Source organism: Gouania willdenowi, chromosome 1 (genome assembly GCF_900634775.1).
Source record: "Gouania willdenowi chromosome 1, fGouWil2.1, whole genome shotgun sequence".
Lineage (NCBI taxonomy): Eukaryota > Metazoa > Chordata > Actinopteri > Blenniiformes > Gobiesocidae > Gouania > Gouania willdenowi.
This window is the reverse complement of record NC_041044.1, coordinates 2,869,226-2,892,377: the sequence shown is the minus strand read 5'-3', so window position 1 is coordinate 2,892,377 and position 23,152 is coordinate 2,869,226. Positions and strand designations below refer to the sequence as shown.

Genomic DNA, 23,152 nt, shown 5'->3' with positions numbered 1-23,152 from the left:
GTTTTGTTTGTTCGACAGACGTTAAACATTTCATTGTGCTGTGATTCAAAAAAAGAAGTGACAATAAAACCAGGATGCGGTGCATTTAATGAATCAGTGACACGTTTAAAATAATAAACTCACTAACATCACAGTGTAATGATCAAACCACTCAGCGTAGCACAAGTATTATAGATATAAAGGGTTTAGATGACGCCACATTAAAGACGATGGATAATTAAAGGCGTTTACGCTCTGTTCCATGGTGCTTGTTGTCATGGTAACATAAGCCTAAAGCTGTAACCTTTACCACAGGGTAAAACAAAGGCATGTTTGTTTCATTAGACTGATTATAAAGCCATCACTTGATTTTCATTTCATTTATTTAAAGCAAACATCACACACACGTTTATCAAAGACACTTTTATTACATCTTTGAGTTTTCACACAAAACGTGAAAGTGCACTGGAATGGTTTAAAGCAGTGGTTCTCAACCTTTATCAGGCCGTGACCTCCAAAATAAAGGTCCCAGAGAGCGGGGACCCTCCAAAATAAAAGTCCCAGAGAGCGGGGACCCCCACTGTAGCTGAAGGTGGTTGAACACAGACATGAACATTGAAGAACAGTCATGTGGAGACAAGACCATCTATAAGGGGGAATAAAGGGGAGAGATTTTTGGGGTCCATCCATAAAGTCAGTAAGATGGAAATCATTGTTTTAATCACTAATAAAATAGGTTCAAAATGACCAAAAATGGTGGAAAAAAGTGATGAAATGGGATTTTAAAAACCACAGAAATTGGTTAAAAGTTGCAAATTAAAGTGAACAAAAACTGACAGGAAAAGTGGTAAAAAGGGTTCAAAGTGTCAATATTGAAACTATTAGTTTAAACTGGCATGACAGATTTGGAATGTGGTTAAATTGGCAAAAATGATCATGAAATATGGTGAAAAGAGGTTAAAAGTGACAATAATGGGTCAACATATGTGATGAGGAAAGGGTTTATAAGTGCTGAACATGTCTTTAAAGAGGGGGAAATTGTGCAGAAAATGCATTGAAATTTAATGGAAAAGTGTAGAAAATGCAAAAATACATTAAAAGGAGCAAAAATATGGCAAGAAAAGGTGATGAAAACAGGTTAAAATATGACTAGTTTGTTGTAGTTACAGAAAAAGGGTAAAAAAAAAAGCAAAAAATGGCTCAATTGTTAAGTTCTTGAAGGCATGTGGCGACCCCCTCTCAGTGTCTCGCGACTGCAAATGGGGTCCTGACCCCAAGGTTGAGAACCACTGCACTACAGCATGCGGCCCTCAAAACAAATGTCCAAAATATGTCATTTTAGAACTCTGTAGAACATCTATTCCTGTTAACATGAGCACTCACCACTTCATCAGCTTCTTTACTATTAAATGAAAGACAAAGCTAATGTGTAGCAATGATCAATGAAACAGAAGAAGCCCGAATGCCCCTCCTACTGGATGTTTGGTGCTACTACAACTACATGCATAATAAATACATCTATAACATCTGTAAAAAATATTATGGGTTACAGTTTAATGGAGCTGCTTTTAATTGTTACACATTATTTACACAGAAAAATAGTAGTGAAGAAGAAGAAGAAGAAGAAGAAGAAGAAGAAGAAGAAGAAGAAGAAGAAGAAGAAGAAGAAGAAGAAGAAGAAGAAGAAGAAGAAGAAGAAGTTTTTCCACAACAGTAAAAGCAAATCTGAGGCACATCAAGTTCTAAAAGTGTGAAAAGTGACGTCATTCAGCAGTAGTGTTCAATAGAAAATGATCCCAAGTCATTAGATTTGATCTTGTGTCTGAGGGAGAGCTGAGACTGATACAGACCATTACTGTGAGTGTCCATAGGACTGTCTGACACCTGCAACCACAACAACAGACAAATCAATTATTCTTTCATCTTCAAAGGATTTAAAGCTGGGGTGTCAAACTCATTTTAGTTTAGGGGCCAAAATACGGACAGGTTTGACCTTAAAAGGGCCACAGAGGTTGGAAATCAAACAATTTCAACATTAGTGCAACAAAATCCCAGCAAAAGGTCTGTGTGTGTGTGTGTGTGTGTGTGTGTGTGTGTGTGTGTGTGTGTGTGTGTGTGTGTGTGTGTGTGTGTGTGTGTGTAGGTGTGTGTGTAGGTGTGTGTGTAGGTGTGTGTGTGTGGTGTGTGTGTGTGTGTGTGTGTGTGTGTGTGTGTGTGTGTGTGTGTGTGTGTGTGGTGTGTGTGTGTGTGTGTGTGTGTGTGTGTGTGTGTGTGTGTGTGTGTGTGTGTGTGTGTGTGTGTAGGTGTGTGTGTGTGTGTGTGGTGTGTGTGTGTGTAGGTGTGTGTGTAGGTGTGTGTGTGTGTGTGTGTGTGTGTGTGTGTGTGTGTGTGTGTGTGGAATTAAAGTTCCCATGTAAACCATCCATGAAAAAGCTACTGTACCTCCCACTTTTCTATATCAACACATACTGTACTTCCTACGAACACGCCACTAGTGAATTTCATTTGAGGAAATCTTGTCAAATAATTTGAGGATTGAGGAGGATTTTGGAAAAAATGAGGATTTCTTTCAACAATGTGAGAGTAAAAATGACTTTGTTCTACAAGCAGAGGGAAAACTGCCAACCCTGCAAATATTCTAGAGTGTCACTGAATTTGTGACATATTTAATGAAATTCCACTTAAATAATTCTAAAGTTCTACTTCCAAAGAAATCTGTTTAAATGTTGCGTTTTTAAAGTGTATTATTTTTCTGCGTGGATGCCAATACAGTATTTATGTTTGAAATTGATACAGTGATGTAAAATTACTTTCTGCTTAATTTTAATAATTAATTCCCATGAAAAGTTCATATTTTTTGAATGTTGCCAAAATTCCTGAGCATAAGTTCTCGTGAAAATTTGTCACATATTGTGACTTTGCAACCCTACTGAGATAAACACAACTACATCAATGATTCATGTTTTTTCAGTAGAGCCGATTGGGATGTTTTAAATGGCCGGATTTGGCCCCCGAGCCTTGAGTTTGACACATGTGATTTAAAGGATGTACTTTTGATAAAACCAGGGGTGTCAAACTCATTTTTATTCAGGGGCCAAATACAAACCAGTTTAATCTCAATGGGCCGTAGATTTTAGGCGTTAAAACAAGCAATTTTATCATTCATGTGACCTATAGTTTGTACTTTCACATATAATTATATCTAAAGTATGTAAATAATGCAGTGACAATGTCTAAGCAATAAGTGACAGATTTCAGGCCCTGCAGGATCTTAAATCTCTGTGATTATTTGAACAGTTTTTATTTAATTTGAGGAAATTTTGAGGAATAAGTTCAGGAAAATTGTAGGATGTTGGAAAAAAATGAGAGTAATCAGAACAGGGGCGTCTTAAGTGGGCCGCAGATTTTTAGGTGGGAAAAAGAGCAATTTCATCAATAATTTCCCCAAGTTTGTACTTATAAATGATACATAAAGCATATTTTATTAGTTTTTATTATACTGTTTTGTTTTTTGTAAAGTGTCCTTGGGTGGCCTGAAAGGCGCTTTTAAATAAAAAGAATAATAATAATAATAATAATAATTATTATTATTATTATTATTATTATTATTATTATTATTATTATTATGTAAGGTGCCCATAATATCCAGGCAATAACTGACAGATTTCAGTCCCTGCAGGAATTTTTATCTTTTAAATTTCATTGATTTTGTGGCAAATCTTTTTATTTCATTTTGGAAAATTCTGAGAAATAATTTCAGGAAATTTGAGACCCTTCATATATTGTGGTTTTATTGAATCAGAGTTTTTAGAAGATCTGAGAGGAATCTACAACTGAATTATTTGGTAATTTACACAATGATTCATGTTTTTATTTTACTTTCTCGTGTGGGCCAAATTGAATGGTCTAAAGGGCCTGATTTGGCCCCCGGGCCTTGAGTTTGACATGTGACTTACAACAATCTGAAGTTCAAAATGATGGCCACATTTTTCAAAATGTAATTTAAATTGTGTAATAGGAGGTTCTGAGGAATCTACAACTGAATTATTTGGTAATTTACACAATGATTCATGTTTTTTTCACTGTCATTTTTTCCTTTCTACTGCGGGCCGGATTGGGGTTGTAAAGGGCCAGATTTGGCCCCTGGGCCTTGAGTTTGATCAAGTTAACTTTACATCTGAGTAAGGAGCTGCTATGTATTAAACAAAGTGATATTCCTGTCGTAGAACAAGTCTATCAGAGAGGAAAGTATTTATTTGGTTGCATAATTATGAGGTAGTAAACTGTAGGGATTAGTCATATATATATAATATACATTTTATATACAGTATTATTATATAAAACTAAGAGAAATGTCGTTCTTTTTACCTCTTCAAATTTCTTGGCCTTGTACTGCTCTGCACCTTTAAGGAAGTTCAGCAGAATGATGTCACAAAGCACCGTGCCCTGAAACAGGAACAGGAAGCAAAATAAATGATTGTAAAATATTCACCACGTCACATTATAAACATGGACAAAAATCTGACTACATGTTAGCTTTAGCTTTAGCACACCCACGCTTATAAAACTCACCTCAGAGACACAACAAACAAACGTTTCGTAGAAAAACTGCATTTACAGAGAAAATACATGTGAGAATACTGAAATAGTTCAACAATTCTGAGGGTTATACTGACTCTGAGGGGTTGTTTGAGGGATTCTGCTGACAGTATCATTTTAAACAACCCCTCAGAGTCATACCTGTCAAGTATCCCGTTTTGGCCGAGAAACTCCCGTATTTTACTCCTCTTTCCCGCCATCTTCCCGTATTAGTATTTTCCCTAAAATATCCCGTATTTTAATGTAATAATAATTAAAAGATGTCTTAATAAACTGAACGTCGTCACTAGCTTCACGAGAACTGAAACCTGAAATGGTCTGAGTGACAGTTAGATTAGATTAGATTAGATTAGATTAGATTAGATTAGATTAGATTAGATTAGATTAGATTAGATTAGATTAGATTAGATTAGATTAGTTTAGATTAGATTAGATTAGATTAGATTAGATTAGATTAGATTAGACTAGATTAGATTAGACTAGATTAGATTAGATTAGATTAGATTAGATTAGACTAGATTATAATAGATTAGATTAGATTAGTTTAGATTAGATTAGATTAGATTAGATTAGATTAGATTAGATTAGATTAGATTAGATTAGATTAGATTAGATTAGATTAGATTAGATTAGATTAGACTAGATTAGATTAGATTAGATTAGATTAGATTAGACTAGATTATAATAGATTAGATTAGATTAGATTAGATTAGATTAGATTAGATTAGATTAGATTAGATTAGATTAGATTAGATTAGATTAGATTAGATTAGATTAGATTAGATTAGATTAGATTAGATTAGATTAGATTAGATTAGATTAGATTAGATTAGATTAGATTAGATTAGATTAGATTAGATTAGATTAGATTAGTTTAGATTAGATTAGATTAGATTAGATTAGACTAGATTATAATAGATTAGATTAGATTAGTTTAGATTAGATTAGATTAGATTAGATTAGATTACATTAGATTAGATTAGATTAGATTAGATTAGATTAGATTAGATTAGATTAGACTAGATTAGATTAGATTAGATTAGATTAGACTAGATTAGATTAGATTAGATTAGATTAGATTAGATTAGACTAGATTAGATTAGACTAGATTAGATTAGATTAGACTAGATTAGATTAGATTAGATTAGATTAGATTAGATTAGATTAGACTAGATTATAATAGATTAGATTAGATTAGATTAGATTAGATTAGATTAGATTAGATTAGACTAGATTAGATTAGATTAGATTAGATTAGATTAGATTAGACTAGATTAGATTAGATTAGATTAGATTAGATTAGATTAGATTAGATTAGATTAGATTAGACTAGATTAGATTAGATTAGATTAGATTAGATTAGATTAGATTAGATTAGATTAGACTAGATTAGATTAGATTAGATTAGATTAGATTAGATTAGATTAGATTAGATTAGACTAGATTAGATTAGATTAGATTAGATTAGACTAGATTATAATAGATTAGATTAGATTAGTTTAGATTAGATTAGATTAGATTAGATTAGATTAGATTAGATTAGATTAGATTAGATTAGATTAGACTAGATTAGATTAGATTAGACTAGATTATAATAGATTAGATTAGATTAGTTTAGATTAGATTAGATTAGATTAGATTAGATTAGATTAGATTAGTTTAGATTAGATTAGATTAGATTAGATTAGACTAGATTATAATAGATTAGATTAGATTAGTTTAGTTTAGATTAGATTAGATTAGATTAGATTAGACTAGATTATAATAGATTAGATTAGATTAGTTTAGATTAGATTAGATTAGATTAGATTAGTTTAGATTAGATTAGATTAGATTAGATTAGACTAGATTATAATAGATTAGATTAGATTAGTTTAGATTAGATTAGATTAGATTAGATTAGATTAGATTAGTTTAGATTAGATTAGATTAGATTAGATTAGATTAGATTAGATTAGATTAGTTTAGATTAGATTAGATTAGATTAGATTAGACTAGATTATAATAGATTAGATTAGATTAGTTTAGATTAGATTAGATTAGATTAGATTAGATTAGATTAGTTTAGATTAGATTAGATTAGATTAGATTAGTTTAGATTAGATTAGATTAGATTAGATTAGATTAGATTAGATTAGATTAGATTAGTTTAGATTAGAATAGAATAGAATAGAATAGAATAGAATAGAATAGAATAGAATAGAATAGAATTGATTAGATTAGATTAGATTAGATTAGATTAGATTAGATTAGATTAGATTAGATTAGTTTAGATTAGATTAGATTAGATTACATTAGATTAGATTAGATTAGAATAGAATAGAATAGAATAGATTAGATTAGATTAGATTAGATTAGATTAGATTAGATTAGTTTAGATTAGAATAGAATAGAATAGAATAGAATAGAATAGAATAGAATTGATTAGATTAGATTAGATTAGATTAGATTAGATTAGATTAGTTTAGATTAGATTAGATTAGATTACATTAGATTAGATTAGATTAGAATAGAATAGAATAGAATAGATTAGATTAGATTAGTTTAGATTAGATTACATTAGATTAGATTAGATTAGAATAGAATAGAATAGATTAGATTAGATTAGATTAGATTAGATTAGATTAGATTAGATTAGATTAGATTAGATTAGATTAGATTAGAATAGAATAGAATAGATTAGATTAGATTAGATTAGATTAGATTAGTTTAGATTAGATTAGTGCTGACATCAGCAACAAACCCAGAAATAACTCAGAACAGAGATGATGAATGAAGATGTTCTGGTGATAAAACAAAGAACTGGTGTAAATATATTGTAAAATATAACATAGAGTTTATCTTCATAAAGACCATCAGGATGTGACACAGTTACACGTTCTGTTAGATTAATAACTGATATTTTAACGTCTACCACAGCAGAAGGAACCACGTAAGTCACCATGAAAAATCATCCAATCACAAGCTCCACAAATATACACTGTTTATAAAGTGTTAAATAATGTAAAGTCTGTAATAAATGTGTTTAATAAGTCATTAGTGAATACCAGAGAACCATATGAGTGAGTATGAGAAATTATAATAAAATATATAATAAAATAAAATGTTAATCTTTAACTTAAAGACAAACAATGTGAAATTAACAGTAAATATACAACGTGTTGACTTGTATATAAACTGTAAGTTTATTAAATAAACACATGTGCTTCATATACACATTTATGTTTTTATTTAGGCTGTTTAATAATTTAGGAATTAGGGCTGGGCGATATATCGAGATTCATGATGTATTGAGTTTTCTATTTTGCTGATATAGAAAACTACAATATTTAATAAATCATATGAAACAAAATATTTGTTTTAGGAGTCACTGCTTTTACTTCTCAGAACAACATGTAAAGCTCAGTTAGATGATTAATAAGTGTCACATATTGATCAGCTGTTTGTTAATAAATATCCCTGTGTAGCATTTAGCATCAGCAAATTTAACCCAGAAATGTTTTCCTGGTCAGACTTTATTTAATAAAATGATCTAGATTTATATCATATTTCACCATTTAGAGAAAAAATATATTGAGATGAGTTTTGGTTCATATCACCAGCCCTAGTAGGAATGTTCACAGCATTTTAATGTTAATAAAGGTCGACCTACCAGATTATAATCACATTATTATATTTAATAAGTGGTTGATAAGTGGGTATTTTAGATTTATTGTACATCTATATTAAAATATAAGTAATACTGGAGCTTGGTTGGGTGGTGGGACGGCTCATAGTGGGCGCCAGAAAATTTCCCTTATTTTCAAATCCAAAACTTGACAGGTATGCACTGAGTCAGTATAAATCCTCGGAGTCAGTATAAATCCTCGGAGTCAGTATAAATCCTCGGAGTCAGTATAAATCCTCGGAGTCAGTATAAATCCTCTTGAAAATGCCAGGATGAAGGAGAATTGTTCTGACCACTGTGGAACCCATTGGTAAAATCAGACTGTGTAATTCATTTCATATACTATATATAAAGAATGATAAAGATGTGAATAAAGAAGAAAAATAACAACAATAGTGAAAATGCTTTACAGCTTATACTGTACAGTATATATAATATTTATCGCTTTAGTACAAATTTTCTATTTATGAAAACTGGAATGTGTTTTAATAAACATTAAATTCATTGATAAAAACTACAAACTTACGACTCCCACTGAAGTGAAAGCTGCCACCATGTTGATAAGTGTCGGGATCATGTTGAACTTTCCTGCCTGGAAAAAGAAAAACAGGGTTAATATTATTATTAATTGAGTTTGAAAGTGGTTGGATTAATGCATTATTGTAAAAGAGTTTCTGATTTCAGGAAATGTACTCATAATTTATATAATGTGACATGGGGTGACAATATTAGGTTGGAAATTATTATAAGGACACTAAACTTTCAAGTTCTTGATACAAAACGAATTCAAGTTCTGTTTTTTTTTTTTTTTTTTTTTTTTTTACTCCTTTAGCTCCATTTAATCTGCTGATGTGTTATCTTTTATCTGTTTCTGTTTTTGGGTCAGAGCCCCTTTTTGTGTATTTCATCCCTATGTTGTCTGTGTATAAGTGCAGACACTTCTTTCTCTCTGTTTCCTCACTGGTGAAGCCCATTTCCTTAATTACCCTCACTATCTAAGGAGTGTTTGAACACTGGGAGGTCACTGGTGCTTTGTCCTGGATTATCAACCCTCGTGTTCCTGATTTCTCTTCACATCCACATCCCAGTTTCTTCAGGGTTTTATCCCTGACTTCTTTGGATTATGGACCTTTTCATTTGACCAATAATGTTTTTTATTCTATATTATATCACACTTTCTTAAGTTGTTATTCTACTTCTCACACACTCAAAGTCTGACAATAAAAGTGATGAAATACTCACATTTCCATTCACCAAAACATCAAACCTAATGGCATAGGCTTTGACCAAAGTGCGGTAGTCCGTCCCATTTTCCATCTTATAGTATTTGGCAAACCTAAAGATATGCAGAAATCATACATGCAAACAGTACATGAGTTTATTATAACTGGTGTTTATACTCCGGTGTTATGTTGTCTCTTTTCTGGTGGACCATCACTGCAGTGTTCATGTTTATTTTGTATCTGTTTCTGTATTTGTAACTGTGGTCACTACACCATATTAAGATTAGTCTAGGACACACCTACATAACAAAGTACAATACTTCCATACAACATTATGGGTACCCTGATGTTTGTATGATCATGAATGTAAAATTGTATCTTAAGAATGTTATATTTGTAATTAGTGTAATTTAAAATATATATATATATATATAGTATATATTTGTATTTATAGTGTATAAAGTTAGTACACATGGCGACATGTACACATATGCAAGATAAATGTCCATTCACTAACGCTAACATGTATCAGTGACGACCCTGTTCAATCATGCACACTATAAAAACAGATGTGCCTAAAGACTGCAACTCATGTCAGATGAAGGGCCTAAAACGTCACGTTTTTGGTGTAAATTAGAACTAAATTGGGAGCTAACCACGCAGTTGTGCGGACCTTCTTTCTTAGCATCTTTGGACCTTTTGATCCAGCACACTGCCTCAAAAGAAAGGAAAGGGCATGTTTTATATAATCAGAATGTTTAAACTCGTACCATTTCAGTGCAAAAAAATACAATATATGCAGGAAAATTTTATTGCAAAAGCAGTAAAAGTACAAGGAAATAACACATTTACAAACATAAAATTATATTAAAAAAACAAAAAAAAACAAGTAATACATTTAACCTCTTAAGCCCCAGCTACTTTTCACTGAAAATCACATACCCATAATGAATAACGTTATTCTAAGCTTCTACATGACCTACATGGCAATTTTTTGTTCAGATTGAAGTAGGACCCTTAGTGGTTACAGATGATGTGAAAATTAGGAAATATATGATACTGAGTGACAACAAATCAGGTTTTAAATACAGAAATCTGTAGCTCAGAAAAAAACTAGAGATTTACATCAAATATGAAGCCATTTCTCAATATTGAAGGCTGTAAAAGCAGAAATAATTTAACTAATGTATGGATATCAACTGCCGCAAGTTTGGTGATAATAATAAACATTAGGACAAAGATATGCATGTTTTTGTAAAAAAAGATTCAGCCAGAAGAACACTTTCCCACAACTGTGCCAAAGTTTTCCATAAGTTTGGAAACAAGTGTGTAACTGTAATATGTCAGCAAATTTATTCCAATCATTGTTAGTCTTATGTTTGACCACTAGGTGTTACATTTTGACTTGAAATAAACACATATCTATTTTTATTCAGGTTTCTGCTGTGCCATGCGTAATGCTATTTTTGGTTCCACTTTTTGATGCCGTTACGCATAGATGTTATTCAGCAATGCTTTGACCAATCAGAATGATTGACACAGCGTTGTTAAGCTGAGAGCCTGCAGATATTGGTGATATCAAACACTGTGGGAGTGGCTTTAGCACTGGCCAATCAGAGCTAAAGGAGGGACTGACCATTTTACGCACGAGCACTATGAGCCTCATTGGATGGATTTCTTGGCTGAGAAGTGCTCAGATGTGTGTAACGGTGGTATCTGTCTGACGACACAATTTAGATTCATCAAAATATGGAGTTTTATGCACATTGGAGCAAGTTTTGATCATAAACAACAAAGGTAAGACACCATTTGTCATCATAGCTGACTTTTTCCACTGTGTATTTTCTGATTTTGTGATAATGTTTTGGTACGTAACATACCTGACCTGTAAATCAATGGATTCAGCTCAACCTGTAGTTTCACGTAGACTCTTGTTATACAGATCTGTGTTTATTTTTTGACTCAAAACAGTAGAAAAAGGCAGAGTTTGCCGAGTTGTCGACTTTTCCCTCATTGAACATAATGTCCTGGTGTGTGTGCTGTGAATGTGGGTTTGCTACAGTTTTAGCTTCTATAGTTTCTTAGGATTACAAAGAGATATAGAATGTGTGATTTAATTCATTTTTTACAACATTCAGAACCGTCAGAGTCACAGAAGCTGGAGCTGCCCCCGCCGGCGGGTCTGTTGGGGTTGTTAAGCTTCTAAATGTGTGCATCAGTGCCTCCTCAGCCATGAACCTCAGCACACCTCACTTCTTACCTAAAGTTATATCCAGGTGAGACGGCGTTTTTCTGCGACATGGCGTCTAGACGGGTGAAGGAGTAGGAGGGGTTGCAGTCGTCTGATTTGTCCAGATCACATAACCATCCAATCTTTATTCCAATAATGCCTCCCTGGACAAATCAATACAGGAACAACGGAAAACTACATTCAAATAACATCTTAGAACTAGGCTTGAGGTCAAATACATTTTTCAATTACAATTAGTATTATGAAAATCAATTACAGTTAGATTCTCAAATACTAAAGTTCAATTACAATTACTGATCCTTTAATAAATAAGCCCATTGTGTTAGCTTTCTGTTAGCATCTCTAATGCTAACGGGTCAGTTTGACTCATGTCTTAAATCAGTTGTAAAATACAGTAAAAAGAATATTATTCGTCATCTAATTAGTTTCTTATCTCTTGATGACCTTATTAGACTTCCTAATCAATGAAAATATTGGTTTTAATATTTTTGGTGTGGGCGTCTGAGTCTTTTTTGTCAGTTTACCCCTAGATTTAAACATTTTTTAAATGTTTTTTAAAATGGTAAAATTAACCTCAACAGAAGTGACAGGTAGTGTGAAAACTTGATCAGAAACATATTTTAATAATTATTAACTACGTATGTGTAAGACAGAACTGTAACATGGTTTCACAGGTTTGCGTTTAATAAAATTGTAATCGACGGTTTTTACAATTTTCAATAGAATTTTCATACTGATTACAATTACAAAGTGAATTATTTGAACTCAATTACAATGAATTCAATTGTGATTACAAAAGCAACATATTTTTCAATTACAATGATATCATAATTACATAATAATTGTAATTTATTTATTTATTAGTCTCACTGGGAGAGTTAAGGGCCCTTTTACAGCACCTGGAAACAGCTCATTTATTTTTAATTATATGGTGGATCTTATAGTTTTATCTTTCATAAGCTCTTACTCTGTGGCTGCACTTTTTATTGTTTTTCATGTACTTATCTTCTGCGCTATTCATTTGTTTTAAGAACATTTTAGTATTATTTTACGTACTGTTGCCAGTAAAAGAGATTATTAATCTCAATGTGGTTCTCCTGACTAAATAAAGGCTGTAGTCCTGAATATATTTTATGCACACTTCAGTGGTTTTGGTTTAATTCTCATAAATCACTACATATTGACCTCAAACTCATGCCAGACTCCTGTTTTTAGAGGTAAAAGCCCAACATAACACATGGTATGACCTTAAAAACACATGACAACAAAGACACAAATAACAAACACATAAAAACACAAAACATGAACACGTACAGAAAATGACTCAGAAGACACGCAAAATGCCAGCAAAACAGGTAATACAATATGAGACGAAGTTTAGGAAGTACTTCACTACAAGTACACTGGCAAAACAAAATATACAGCAAAAACTACACAAAACGACAACAAGAACACACAAAATAATAAAATTGTTTCTTTGTGCAGGAAACACGATCAGTAACTTTTTAAGGCCGGTGTCACGGTCTGAGTTCGTACTGAGATTAATTATGAGCGAAAATACATTTTTTCTAGTTTCACCGTGCTGAGATTGAAAATTAAATTTCAAAGCTAATGTTCATTGATGTGGCATATGCAGTTTTTTTTATTATTATTACATGTATTCTGTTTGGATGAAAATAAAGCACATGTTGGAATAGTAATAGTGTCTCATGCAGCATTGTCAATACAAATAGGAATAGTTTATTCTCCAAAAAAAACATGATTATAATAAAACTCAATACGAAAAAGTATAATTTATTTTCCCAAAAAAAATAAATATAATATATATTGCAATAAATAACTGTTAACCTAATGTAACTTTACAATAATAAGCTGTTGTATTCATATAAATCTGATCATGACAATCATATTTTTTTTTATCATTGGTTGTTTTTTATCAATGGTCGACTGATGTGATGTTTTAAACATTATTTTTTAAATCATTACAGTAATCTGTGTGCATAGATAATCACAGATAAACTCAGACTGTGACAGCGGTTTACGATCAAACCAAAGCACTTGATTGATAATCAATGGCTGGTGTTATCATAGTGTCACTGGTTTCACTTTTACTTTCAAACTGGAACCAACTGTTCATTAACAATCCTGGTTCATGTGGTGAATTATCTGTGCCCCTCCATCTGTTAGGTTGGGTAAAGCTCCATATGAATTATGACCATCACCTCTGTATGATGAAATACCATATACAGTATATAGGCAGAGACACTATAATATTATAATAGACAGTTTCCAAATATGAAGAAGCCAGTGACGTGCAGTCAGGGTAGGCAAGGTAGGCAGTACCTACCCAAGGGAGAATTGATATTTTGATTATTTGTTTTATTTATAATTATAAATTATTTATTTTTCCATTTCTGATAGCCTACAGTACCTAAAGTTTGAAAGTGTCAGCATTTCGTGCTTTTCATAGCCCAAATTGCTAAACATCACTATTTCCTAACCGCTGTAAGGCAGGAGGAGGCCACACCCTCTCCTAAAAGCACATCGCTGCTCTGCCTCTGTTCCCGTTAGCATTTTTTATGTGTTTGTGCATGTGCAGTCAGTTCCCCAAGATGAAAACCATTTACGTAAAAAGGCAGCTCTCTACGCTGCCTTTGGACGTAACCGCGCTATGCTAAATGCTATACGTACGTTCACAGTGCATTAGTGAATTGATATCACGTGACCGCAGCTGCTACGTTCTCTAGCTAGTGGGCGGGATTACATTACAGTCAGGATGACAGCGCTAGAGACGATAAAGAAACTTTATTTTGAGGAAAAACAACAGCTTTTAAAAGATGGAGACCAACACCTGAGTTACCAGACCTTCAGCAAAGATAAGGTCAGAGCATTGTTGGTATTTTCTACAGTGAATGTTTCTTTAATGGTGTTTATGATGTTGATTTTGTTAGATGGATAAATGCCTGTTCATGTGGATCTTGTTGGGTTTGTTCTTTCTTATTATGAATTTTATATTTTGATAAGTGCATTGAGATGACTTTGTTGTAAATTGCGCTATACAAATAAAGCTGAATTGAATTGACTTAATACTTGCCAGCAGAAACATATGAAATTGTCATTGGTGTTGACATTGGTGGTCTCGATTTGGAAGGTGCCTACCCAACCCTAGTGCTCACGACACGTCACTGGAAGAAGCTCATTTTATGACTTAGAGGAGTTTTCAGTAAAACATATAAAGCAGAGCAGCTGGAGAAAAATGCTGTATTTTTTTTTTTTTTTAGAATAAACCTTTTGTATTTCAACTAAGTCGGCATTCTTGCAGTTTCTCTTTTGCTCACTTTAAGATATACTAAAACTACGAAAACGGGAAAAAATAAAAATGACCCTCAGACGTCAACAATAACTATATCCTATCAGATGCATACTCATTAACATTTAAATGTAAAAACATTTGTTCTTTACCTTGTCTGCAAGTTTGGTAAAGTTCTGCTGAGCGTATCGGACAACGTCGCCAACTTTGAAAATTGGGCAGTAGGTGTTGTTGACCATGTCAAAGTTACACTTTTTTATGTAGTCACTAGAGATGGTGGGAAGGAAGTTTCCTCTGCAGGAAGTACAGGAACAATTTAGATAAATGTTACTAATACACTGATATATTCATGGTTTATGAACTAAACTGTAGCTTAATGTTAGCAGTACTTGGTGTAGTTGAACATTGGGAAGCGAATACTGTTCTTTATGAAGATGGTGAAATTTTCCACTTCCATCATCGGTGTACTGTGAACATAGGAAGAAAAGTGAGGCGCTCAGATTTTAAAAACCCGTGCACACACGCATTAATTCAACTTACGTTTTAATTGTGTCGATTTCAGCAGGACACCACCCTTTAATCTCACACATCTTCATTGTGGTGTTGAAAGATACACATCTCCCCGTTAGAATACCTGAGCAATGTCCAGAAGTCAGGAAGTAAACACAAAATTCAGCTAAAGTTATTATTGATAATTATGGATGTACAGATTAATCGTGAGGCAGTTAAAAATCAATTTAAAGGTGTCACGGTTCACATCGATACTCTGAAATGAAATCACAGTATTTTTATTTATTTATTTATCTGTTATTATTATTTAATTTTAACAGCAGAGGACGTCATCTATTTAGAATTTGAAATTCAGGACACACCACCGTGTTTTAAATCAGAAGTGTGGAAGCATTTTGGCACCTTCAAAATAAAATGAAAGAGATTTGAAAGACAGAACAGGAGAGGAGAGGATGAAAGCCATAGTGTGTTTATTTTATTTCTTTGATATTAGATTTCTTTTAAAGTTCAATTGTTAAGGAACAAAATACATTTTCAGTTGCACATTTAAAAAGAAAAGAAACGATTATGCAGGTTTGCATAGTTTACTCTAGAGCCAGAATTGAAATGAATATAATTCTTCTTCATTTGTACTATTTCTTTATTTATTTCATTCAGAATTTATTTTTAACTAAATTGAATTGTTGCGAATAGTTTATCAAGAGATTCTTTTGACAATGGAAGATAAAAGAAAAAAAAAGAATATTTTTCAGTCATCATTTGTCTACAGTTTGTAAAATAAATGGTGAGAGAATCATATCATGAACCCAGTATCGTGAATCCAATCGTATCAATAGTTGAGTGAATCATTACATCCCTAATATTATGTGATTTATGTATCCTGAAAAAAATAAAAAATCTAATTTTTGTTGCATTCAGTTACAGTATAGCAGAAAAGTCTCAGGAAACTATTGGAATAATAAATTGTGAATTATTTGTGTGAATAAGCACAACTTTAGTTTGTGACCAAAATATTGAAACATTACCGTAATCTCCTGGCTTGTTAACGTACTTTGAACAGTTGCTGTCCTGGGTACACGTGAACCTTTTTTCACTCTGTACACACACACACACACACACACACACGCACACACGCACACACACACGCACGCACGCACGCACACGCACGCACGCACGCACGCACGCACACACACGCACGCATGCACGCACGCACAGACAAAAAATTACACAATTACAAATACATAATTAAATAAATGCTGAATCAAATGAATAAATAACTAAATATATACTTACATAAACAAAAAATTGCAAAAATAAATACATAAACTAATAGATAAATAGTTAAGTACTTTTATGTCTTTGTTACCATATTTTTATATTTGTTTCCTCAATTATGCATGCTTTGTATTTATTTATATATTTATTTATTTATTATATTTATGATATATATATACACACACACACACACACACACTTGATCGGCTGACCTCTGGACAGTGTCCTTGGACCTGATTATCAGTCGTGATGATTTTGGTGATGATACAGAAAACTGAAGCTCCCTGAAGAGGAAAAACACTGTTAATATGTTATTGTTTCATTGTTTCTAGGATTTTCTCCACGACCCTGAAAACAGGAACAAAAACTAAAATAACAATAATTAACTCAAATGAAAATATTTGCATTACCTTAGCATTCGTTAAACTTTATCATTATCTTAGCATTGATCTAGCATTGACGTAGCATTAATTTATCATTACCCTAGCATTACATAAAACTAAACTATAATGGCAGTTCATTAGCATTAACTAATTAGCATTAACTAGCACTAACATTAACCTTGCATTAGCTCAGCATTACCCTAGCATTAGCTTATACTTGGCCTAGCATTAACTATCATTAGCATTAACCAAATATTAGCATAACAAAAGCCTGGCAATAACATTATAATTAGCAAACATTAGCTTAGCATTAACATTAACTAGCATAGCCATAGCTCACATACAAATAGCTAGCATACCATTAGCTAGCATTAACATTAACCTAGAAGCATAGCATTAGCTAGCATTAATTAACATTATTAACATTAGATTAAAACAAGATATGATTAGCATTATCTTAACATAACTTAGCATTATCCTAGCATGAGCACTAACCTAGTATTAGCCGAGCCAATTAACCCTCTTTTAATGTCATTTAGATTTTAAATTAGCACTGATTGCGTGCACGTAGGGACGTTTGTGCACGTTGTAACATGCACAGCTTTAGTCATGATGATTTTACTTTGTTAAATATTTTTCTTTTTCTAGGCCTAAATTTTCTACATTTTAATACATTTAACTGCAATAATTCAATAAAGTCAATAATAAAAAGTAATGAGCTAAAAATGCTCTAAATTCCACCCTGGACAGTTATTCAATTTATGAACTATTTTGACTAAAACAACATAAATGAGCAGCTGTTACTGTACCTGAGTCGGAGTGACGTAATCAGCAACATCCATCACCCTGTTGTTATAAATCCCAAATCCTTTGACTTTAGTCATTACCGACGATTCTATGGCAGTGTCTCTCACCTGATAGGCCTTCTCATTGAGAAAAACCCACCTAAAGCACACACACACGGGATGCTAAGATGCTAACAATGGTTTTTAACCACTTTAGAGAATTACTAGTAAGTAGAGATGGGATGATACAGATATCGTACGACAGGAAATCTCAGTTAAAATGTCGCAAGATGTCAACTACACACCAGACTGTTATTGTTTGTTTTTATTTATAATTTCATGTATTTAGTTAGTAAATATGTCCAGAGTTTAAGTCAAATGAAAGATTGTTTTCCAAACTGACATTTTTGGTCTATTTTTCCTTTCTGAAAACATTGTGTTCTATCAATAACACGAGCCCATTATCGTACCGTAAGTGAATGTATCATCCCACCCTAAAGCACTGCTTATTTAATAAATTAAATTACATTCAGGATCTTCAATGTTTGCAAACATTTAGCAAAGCTATTTTTACTGAAATATAAAAAAAATCTGTAGATTTATTACATTCACTGTGAGGGAAAAACTGTTGTTTACAGGACAAAAAAATGACCATTAAATAATGATCTGTTAAGATTGATGGAAACAACACTGGTGATAAGGTGTGATCTATAGACATATGACAGATAGAACTTATAAATGTAGTGAAAATGTTAGGAAGGAAAGAAGGAAAGAAAGAAGGAAAGACAAATAAATAAACAAATGAAACAAACAAACATACCAAACGAAGAAGAAAGAAAGAAAGAAGAAGAAAGAAAGAAAGAAGAAAGAAAGAAGAAAGAAAGAAAGAAAGAAAGAAAGAAAGAAAGAAAGAAAGAAGAAAGAAAGAAAGAAAGAAAGAAAGAAAAATGAATAAATAAACGAATGAAACAAAAAAACATACCAAACAAACAAAACAAAGAAAGAAACTAAAGAAATAAATAAATAAACACAGGAACGAAAGAACGAGCGAAAGAAAAACAAATAAACAAACGAACCAAAAAACTAAGAAAGAAATGAATGAACGAACAAAAAGAAAAGACTGTTTTTTTTTCTCACTCACCCAACAAAGTACGTGATGATGAGCAGTTGAACAACACGGTTGATGATTCCAATGGTCCAGCTTTTTACCACCACTGACTTGGTTGTTTCATAAGTCAAAAAGTCTGTTATACAGGTACACATACTAGCATATATATGTGATCAATATATTTATATAGAAAACAAGCGTGTATCTGTTATTAAAATGAAAACATCCTTAAATACAAAAACAGCTGGTGAAAGTGACGAGTGTTCTTTAAACAAGAACGTTAAATAAAGAGCAGAACGTTGGACGTCTTCTCCGTCTAAAGGTGTCTTTGAATGAACTCCTGCAGCTTTGTTCATGAAGATATGATTGAATAAGTGGAGATGAGTTCTCTCACTCTTTTTCTAGAACATCCTGAGAAAAAGTAGGTTTGGAGTGAAATGTAACTGTATTTTGTGCAGTAATGGAGTTAACGTGGTCCATTATGTCTATGTGAGCTGAGTGTGTTTGAAATCAAATGCATTACCTAACATTTGAGTCCTTTTAAAGGCACTCGCTTCTATTCCACTATTAGATTTAGACTGTTTGAGGGCTCCATGCAACTGATACTGACCGCTCTCCTCACGATGCCACTGCAATGATGACGACTGCTGTTATGAATGTGAATATCAAGGATCCTTTAAAACTAAATAAAGAAAATATTGTCATATGACAAAAGCACACAGAAGCATAAAAAATACACAAAACAATTAAACACAAACACAACAGGAAAATATTCAAAATATCTACAAAAAACAGAAATACACAAAATAATTATTTTTTTAATTAACAAAAGGACAACAACAAAAAAAACGTGATCCGGTTGAATAAAAGTAGGATGGGGGAGAGTGGGATATGTTATGACATACTGTAAGTTACCATGGAGACTTATTCTGTGGAGTTAAGTTCCAGGATCCGTTTAATCTTATCTAATCTTATCTCAGTCAGCAGTCGCCACAAATAGACCCCAATATTCATTCCACTGCCCACTACACATTATCACATTTAACTACAACCGCTGTCATTATTTAAACACTTGTGATCATTAATTGCAATCATTTTAGATCAATGATTTTGCTTTTATTAAATAATTTAATATATATATAAAAAATACACATCCCATATAAAGATTAACATGATGTTCCTTTATTGAATAAAGATGAATCAAAGCAAGTAAACATCAGCACCTTTCAAAACATGCTCTACAAGATAGAAAGCACATAGTCATAGTGTATAACAACAATACATACACATAATCAGAGCTCTATATAATACACCCTGTATGTCTACACACTATAATAGGACAAATCCATATTTAACAAATGAACAGAAATGGCAGGTCTGTCTACAACACAGTAGGACAAATCAATAAAACAACATAAATTCCTCTGCAATTGCAGGCAATATGTAACTTAAATGTATAAAATAGATCTTAACTGAAATAATTCAACACATATTGGTCTCTGACCAGACGACCGCTGTCATCGACTGGAAAGATGGCGGGATTGTCCCAGTCAATGTGTGTTGGCGCTCTGAGAGCCTCTCCTTCCTTATGCAGGCCACACTGTGGAGGATAGCTCAGCAACAATAACGTCACATGTCCTGTCTGCGCTGACTCTCAGGTGGTGCAGACACTGGAACTGTTCCTTCAGGAGGCCCAAGGTCATTTCAATCCGTGCCCTTGTCCTGGTCGTGGGCATTGTTGTAGGTCTGCTGTCCTTCCTGTGGGTCTGTGATGGTGGTAGACAACCTCTGTCCCCCAGCAGTTCACCAGATAATTCCCCTTTGAATACAAAATGTCATAATCACAATCTTAGAGTGACATGTTTGACACAGCCATGATGTTAAAAGTGGTTATTTATAGAGGGTGTGGCTTACCTTGTGACAGGCGCTGATAGATGCCAGAGGACCTAAAGATTCTGGAGTCATGGATTTAGTCAGGCCACTTTACCACAACATTACTAATCAGGAAGTCAGCATTGCAGACCATCTGAAAGTGTAAGATGTTGAACATCAATCAATCAATGCACGTCACAAGATGTTCTCATTAATTGAAAATATCAAAGTCATGTTTACCTGAGCATTAATGATGTGAAAGGATTTCCTGGTAATAAAATCTCCCTCATGGGCACCTGAGGGGGATTTTATTTTTATGTGGGTGCAGTCAATCGTGCCAGTGGCATAGGGGAAACCTGTAACACAGTGAGTATCCTACTATGACTGTTAACACTTGTCATGTAATTTGTAATGTCTTTTACCTGCAATCCAATAAAAATCCTCCTTGATGTGCCAGAGTCTCCTGTGGCCAGGGAAGGACATAAAGTCACCTAGCAACCACTTAATGACCACATACACACTGCGGCAAATTGTGGCCTTGTTCAAATGTTCTGCATCTCCACAAAGTACAGAAAACCTCCACTTGTAAAAAAAGCACAAGACCACACACACCATTTGTGTAACACTAAGGTGTGTGTTTGGTGTTGTAGCCTGAGACCCAACAGTCTGCAAAGGTACCAGATGCCATCTACTGAAAATCTATACCTTTCATACAGGTAGTCGTCAGTGAAGGCCAATGGGTCTGACCTGGCCCTGAAGACCCTCTCCTGCCTGAAGGCTCTCCTGAGCACGAGTGCTTCCTCATCAATGGTCTCTTCCAGAAATGGGCACGCCATTGTTAGAGCAGGAAGGAACACGTGATTTTGGGCCTTTTTATTGGCCATTGGATCGCTTGACGTCATGAGGAACACCTTTGTAGCCTCACAAGCTACAAATGGTTATTTAATCATGATACCTACTACCTTAAAGAACGATTAAAATGTTCCCTCTGACTACTCAATTTGTGTCATAAAGTATTTTGATATGTTTGGGTACATTATGTACATTTCTTCTAGTCTTAATAATACAGTTGATCATTAGTGTGTGACTTCTAACCAATCATAGCACTTAGGTACGATAACAGATGGCAATTCCACAGTCTGATTTACGTCTCATCTCTACGGTAACCCTAACTGTGCATACATTAAACAAGCAAACACCAAAATGTCATGTCAACTTTTATTTACGTTGTTCATCTTCTAGTAGCTGTGGATGAAAGGAGAATACATAATAATTATAAATAAATTGTGTTACAGTCAGCATACAGTGTGCATTGAAGGCATAACTCACCTCCCGCTAGCTTTTATTTTATTTCAAGATTTAATTTTCAAAGTGTCCTTTTAATGTCAGACTCCACTGAGGGTCTGCCATCTATCTATTTTTATATTTAATGTTGACCTCTGATAGTTGAACTTTCCTCTTTAGATGTGTTGCATAGAGTGTCTTACGGTCTGTGATCACATGACAATTAGCACAACGGGAATTTTGCATAATGAGAATATCCTTCCATTAATACTCACTATTTTGCCAGGCTGGCTTTCACCCTGTACACCAGGGGTCCCCAACTCCAGTCCTCGAGGGCTGGATTCCTGAGACTTTTAGATGTGTCCCTGTTCCAACACACATGGTTGAAACCAACGTGTCGTCATCAAGCTGTGCAGAAGCAATGATAACGAGCCATTCATTAGATTCAGGTGTGATGGAGCACGGACACATCTAAAAGTCTCAGGAATCCGGCCCTCGAGGACTGGAGTTGGGGACCCCTGCTGGACACCATCCTGTTACAGAAATGACATTTTGTGTGAGCGCCACATGATGACTTTTCATCATTACAGACTGAATGAGAACTTCCACAAGTTTTACATGATACCTCAAACCTTCTTGAATCAATAGAGTCTCCTCATCAAAGTTATCATCTTCTGCTCCTCCTCCTCCAGCTCCACTGGTGCTTCATCCTATCACATGTAATGGGATTCATATTAAAGCTAGTAGACTACACATGCCAGGCCTGCAGCTCCCTCTGATGGAGTTCTCACTGGATCATCATCTGGCGTTGGTGGCTCCAACAAATTGATGGTGTTGCCAGACACTGCAAGTTACACAAAAGTCTGAGAGTCCAAATGGATTGGATTTGAATGGTTGGTTAGGTCT

At 33.6% G+C, this 23,152-nt stretch overlaps 1 protein-coding gene and 1 long non-coding RNA gene across 2 annotated transcripts; both read right to left on the bottom strand.

Moving 5' to 3' along the window:
- Window positions 1–1,109: 1,109 nt before the first annotated feature.
- On the bottom strand, window positions 1,110–19,406 carry p2rx3b (purinergic receptor P2X, ligand-gated ion channel, 3b). The gene is made up of 12 exons (XM_028460081.1): window positions 19,124–19,406; window positions 18,007–18,142; window positions 17,027–17,098; window positions 16,565–16,634; window positions 15,570–15,663; window positions 15,419–15,496; window positions 15,182–15,323; window positions 11,729–11,862; window positions 9,488–9,581; window positions 8,772–8,837; window positions 4,348–4,425; window positions 1,110–1,863 (listed from the first exon to the last, which is right to left on the bottom strand). Exons 1-12 carry the CDS (start codon window positions 19,243–19,245, stop codon window positions 1,747–1,749), a joined length of 1,203 nt encoding a protein of 400 aa, XP_028315882.1. The 5' UTR covers window positions 19,246–19,406; the 3' UTR covers window positions 1,110–1,746.
- A 1,060-nt stretch (window positions 19,407–20,466) lies between these two features.
- On the bottom strand, window positions 20,467–22,532 carry LOC114471357 (uncharacterized). The gene is made up of 3 exons (XR_003674962.1): window positions 21,203–22,532; window positions 21,005–21,116; window positions 20,467–20,909 (listed from the first exon to the last, which is right to left on the bottom strand). It is a non-coding gene; the product is annotated as an uncharacterized LOC114471357 (long non-coding RNA).
- Between the last annotated feature and the right edge of the window lie 620 nt (window positions 22,533–23,152).

Bases quoted from the DNA above. Each gene is read 5' to 3' on its own strand.
- p2rx3b (XM_028460081.1), bottom strand. From the start codon at position 19,245: ATGTGTACCTGTATAACAGACTTTTTGACTTATGAAACAACCAAGTCA. The intron at 17,099-18,006 runs GTACAGTAACAG...TTTCCTCTTCAG, and splicing joins ATTACGTCACTCCGACTCAG to GGAGCTTCAGTTTTCTGTAT. The intron at 15,664-16,564 runs GTAATGTTTCAA...GACATTGCTCAG, and splicing joins TAACAAGCCAGGAGATTACG to GTATTCTAACGGGGAGATGT.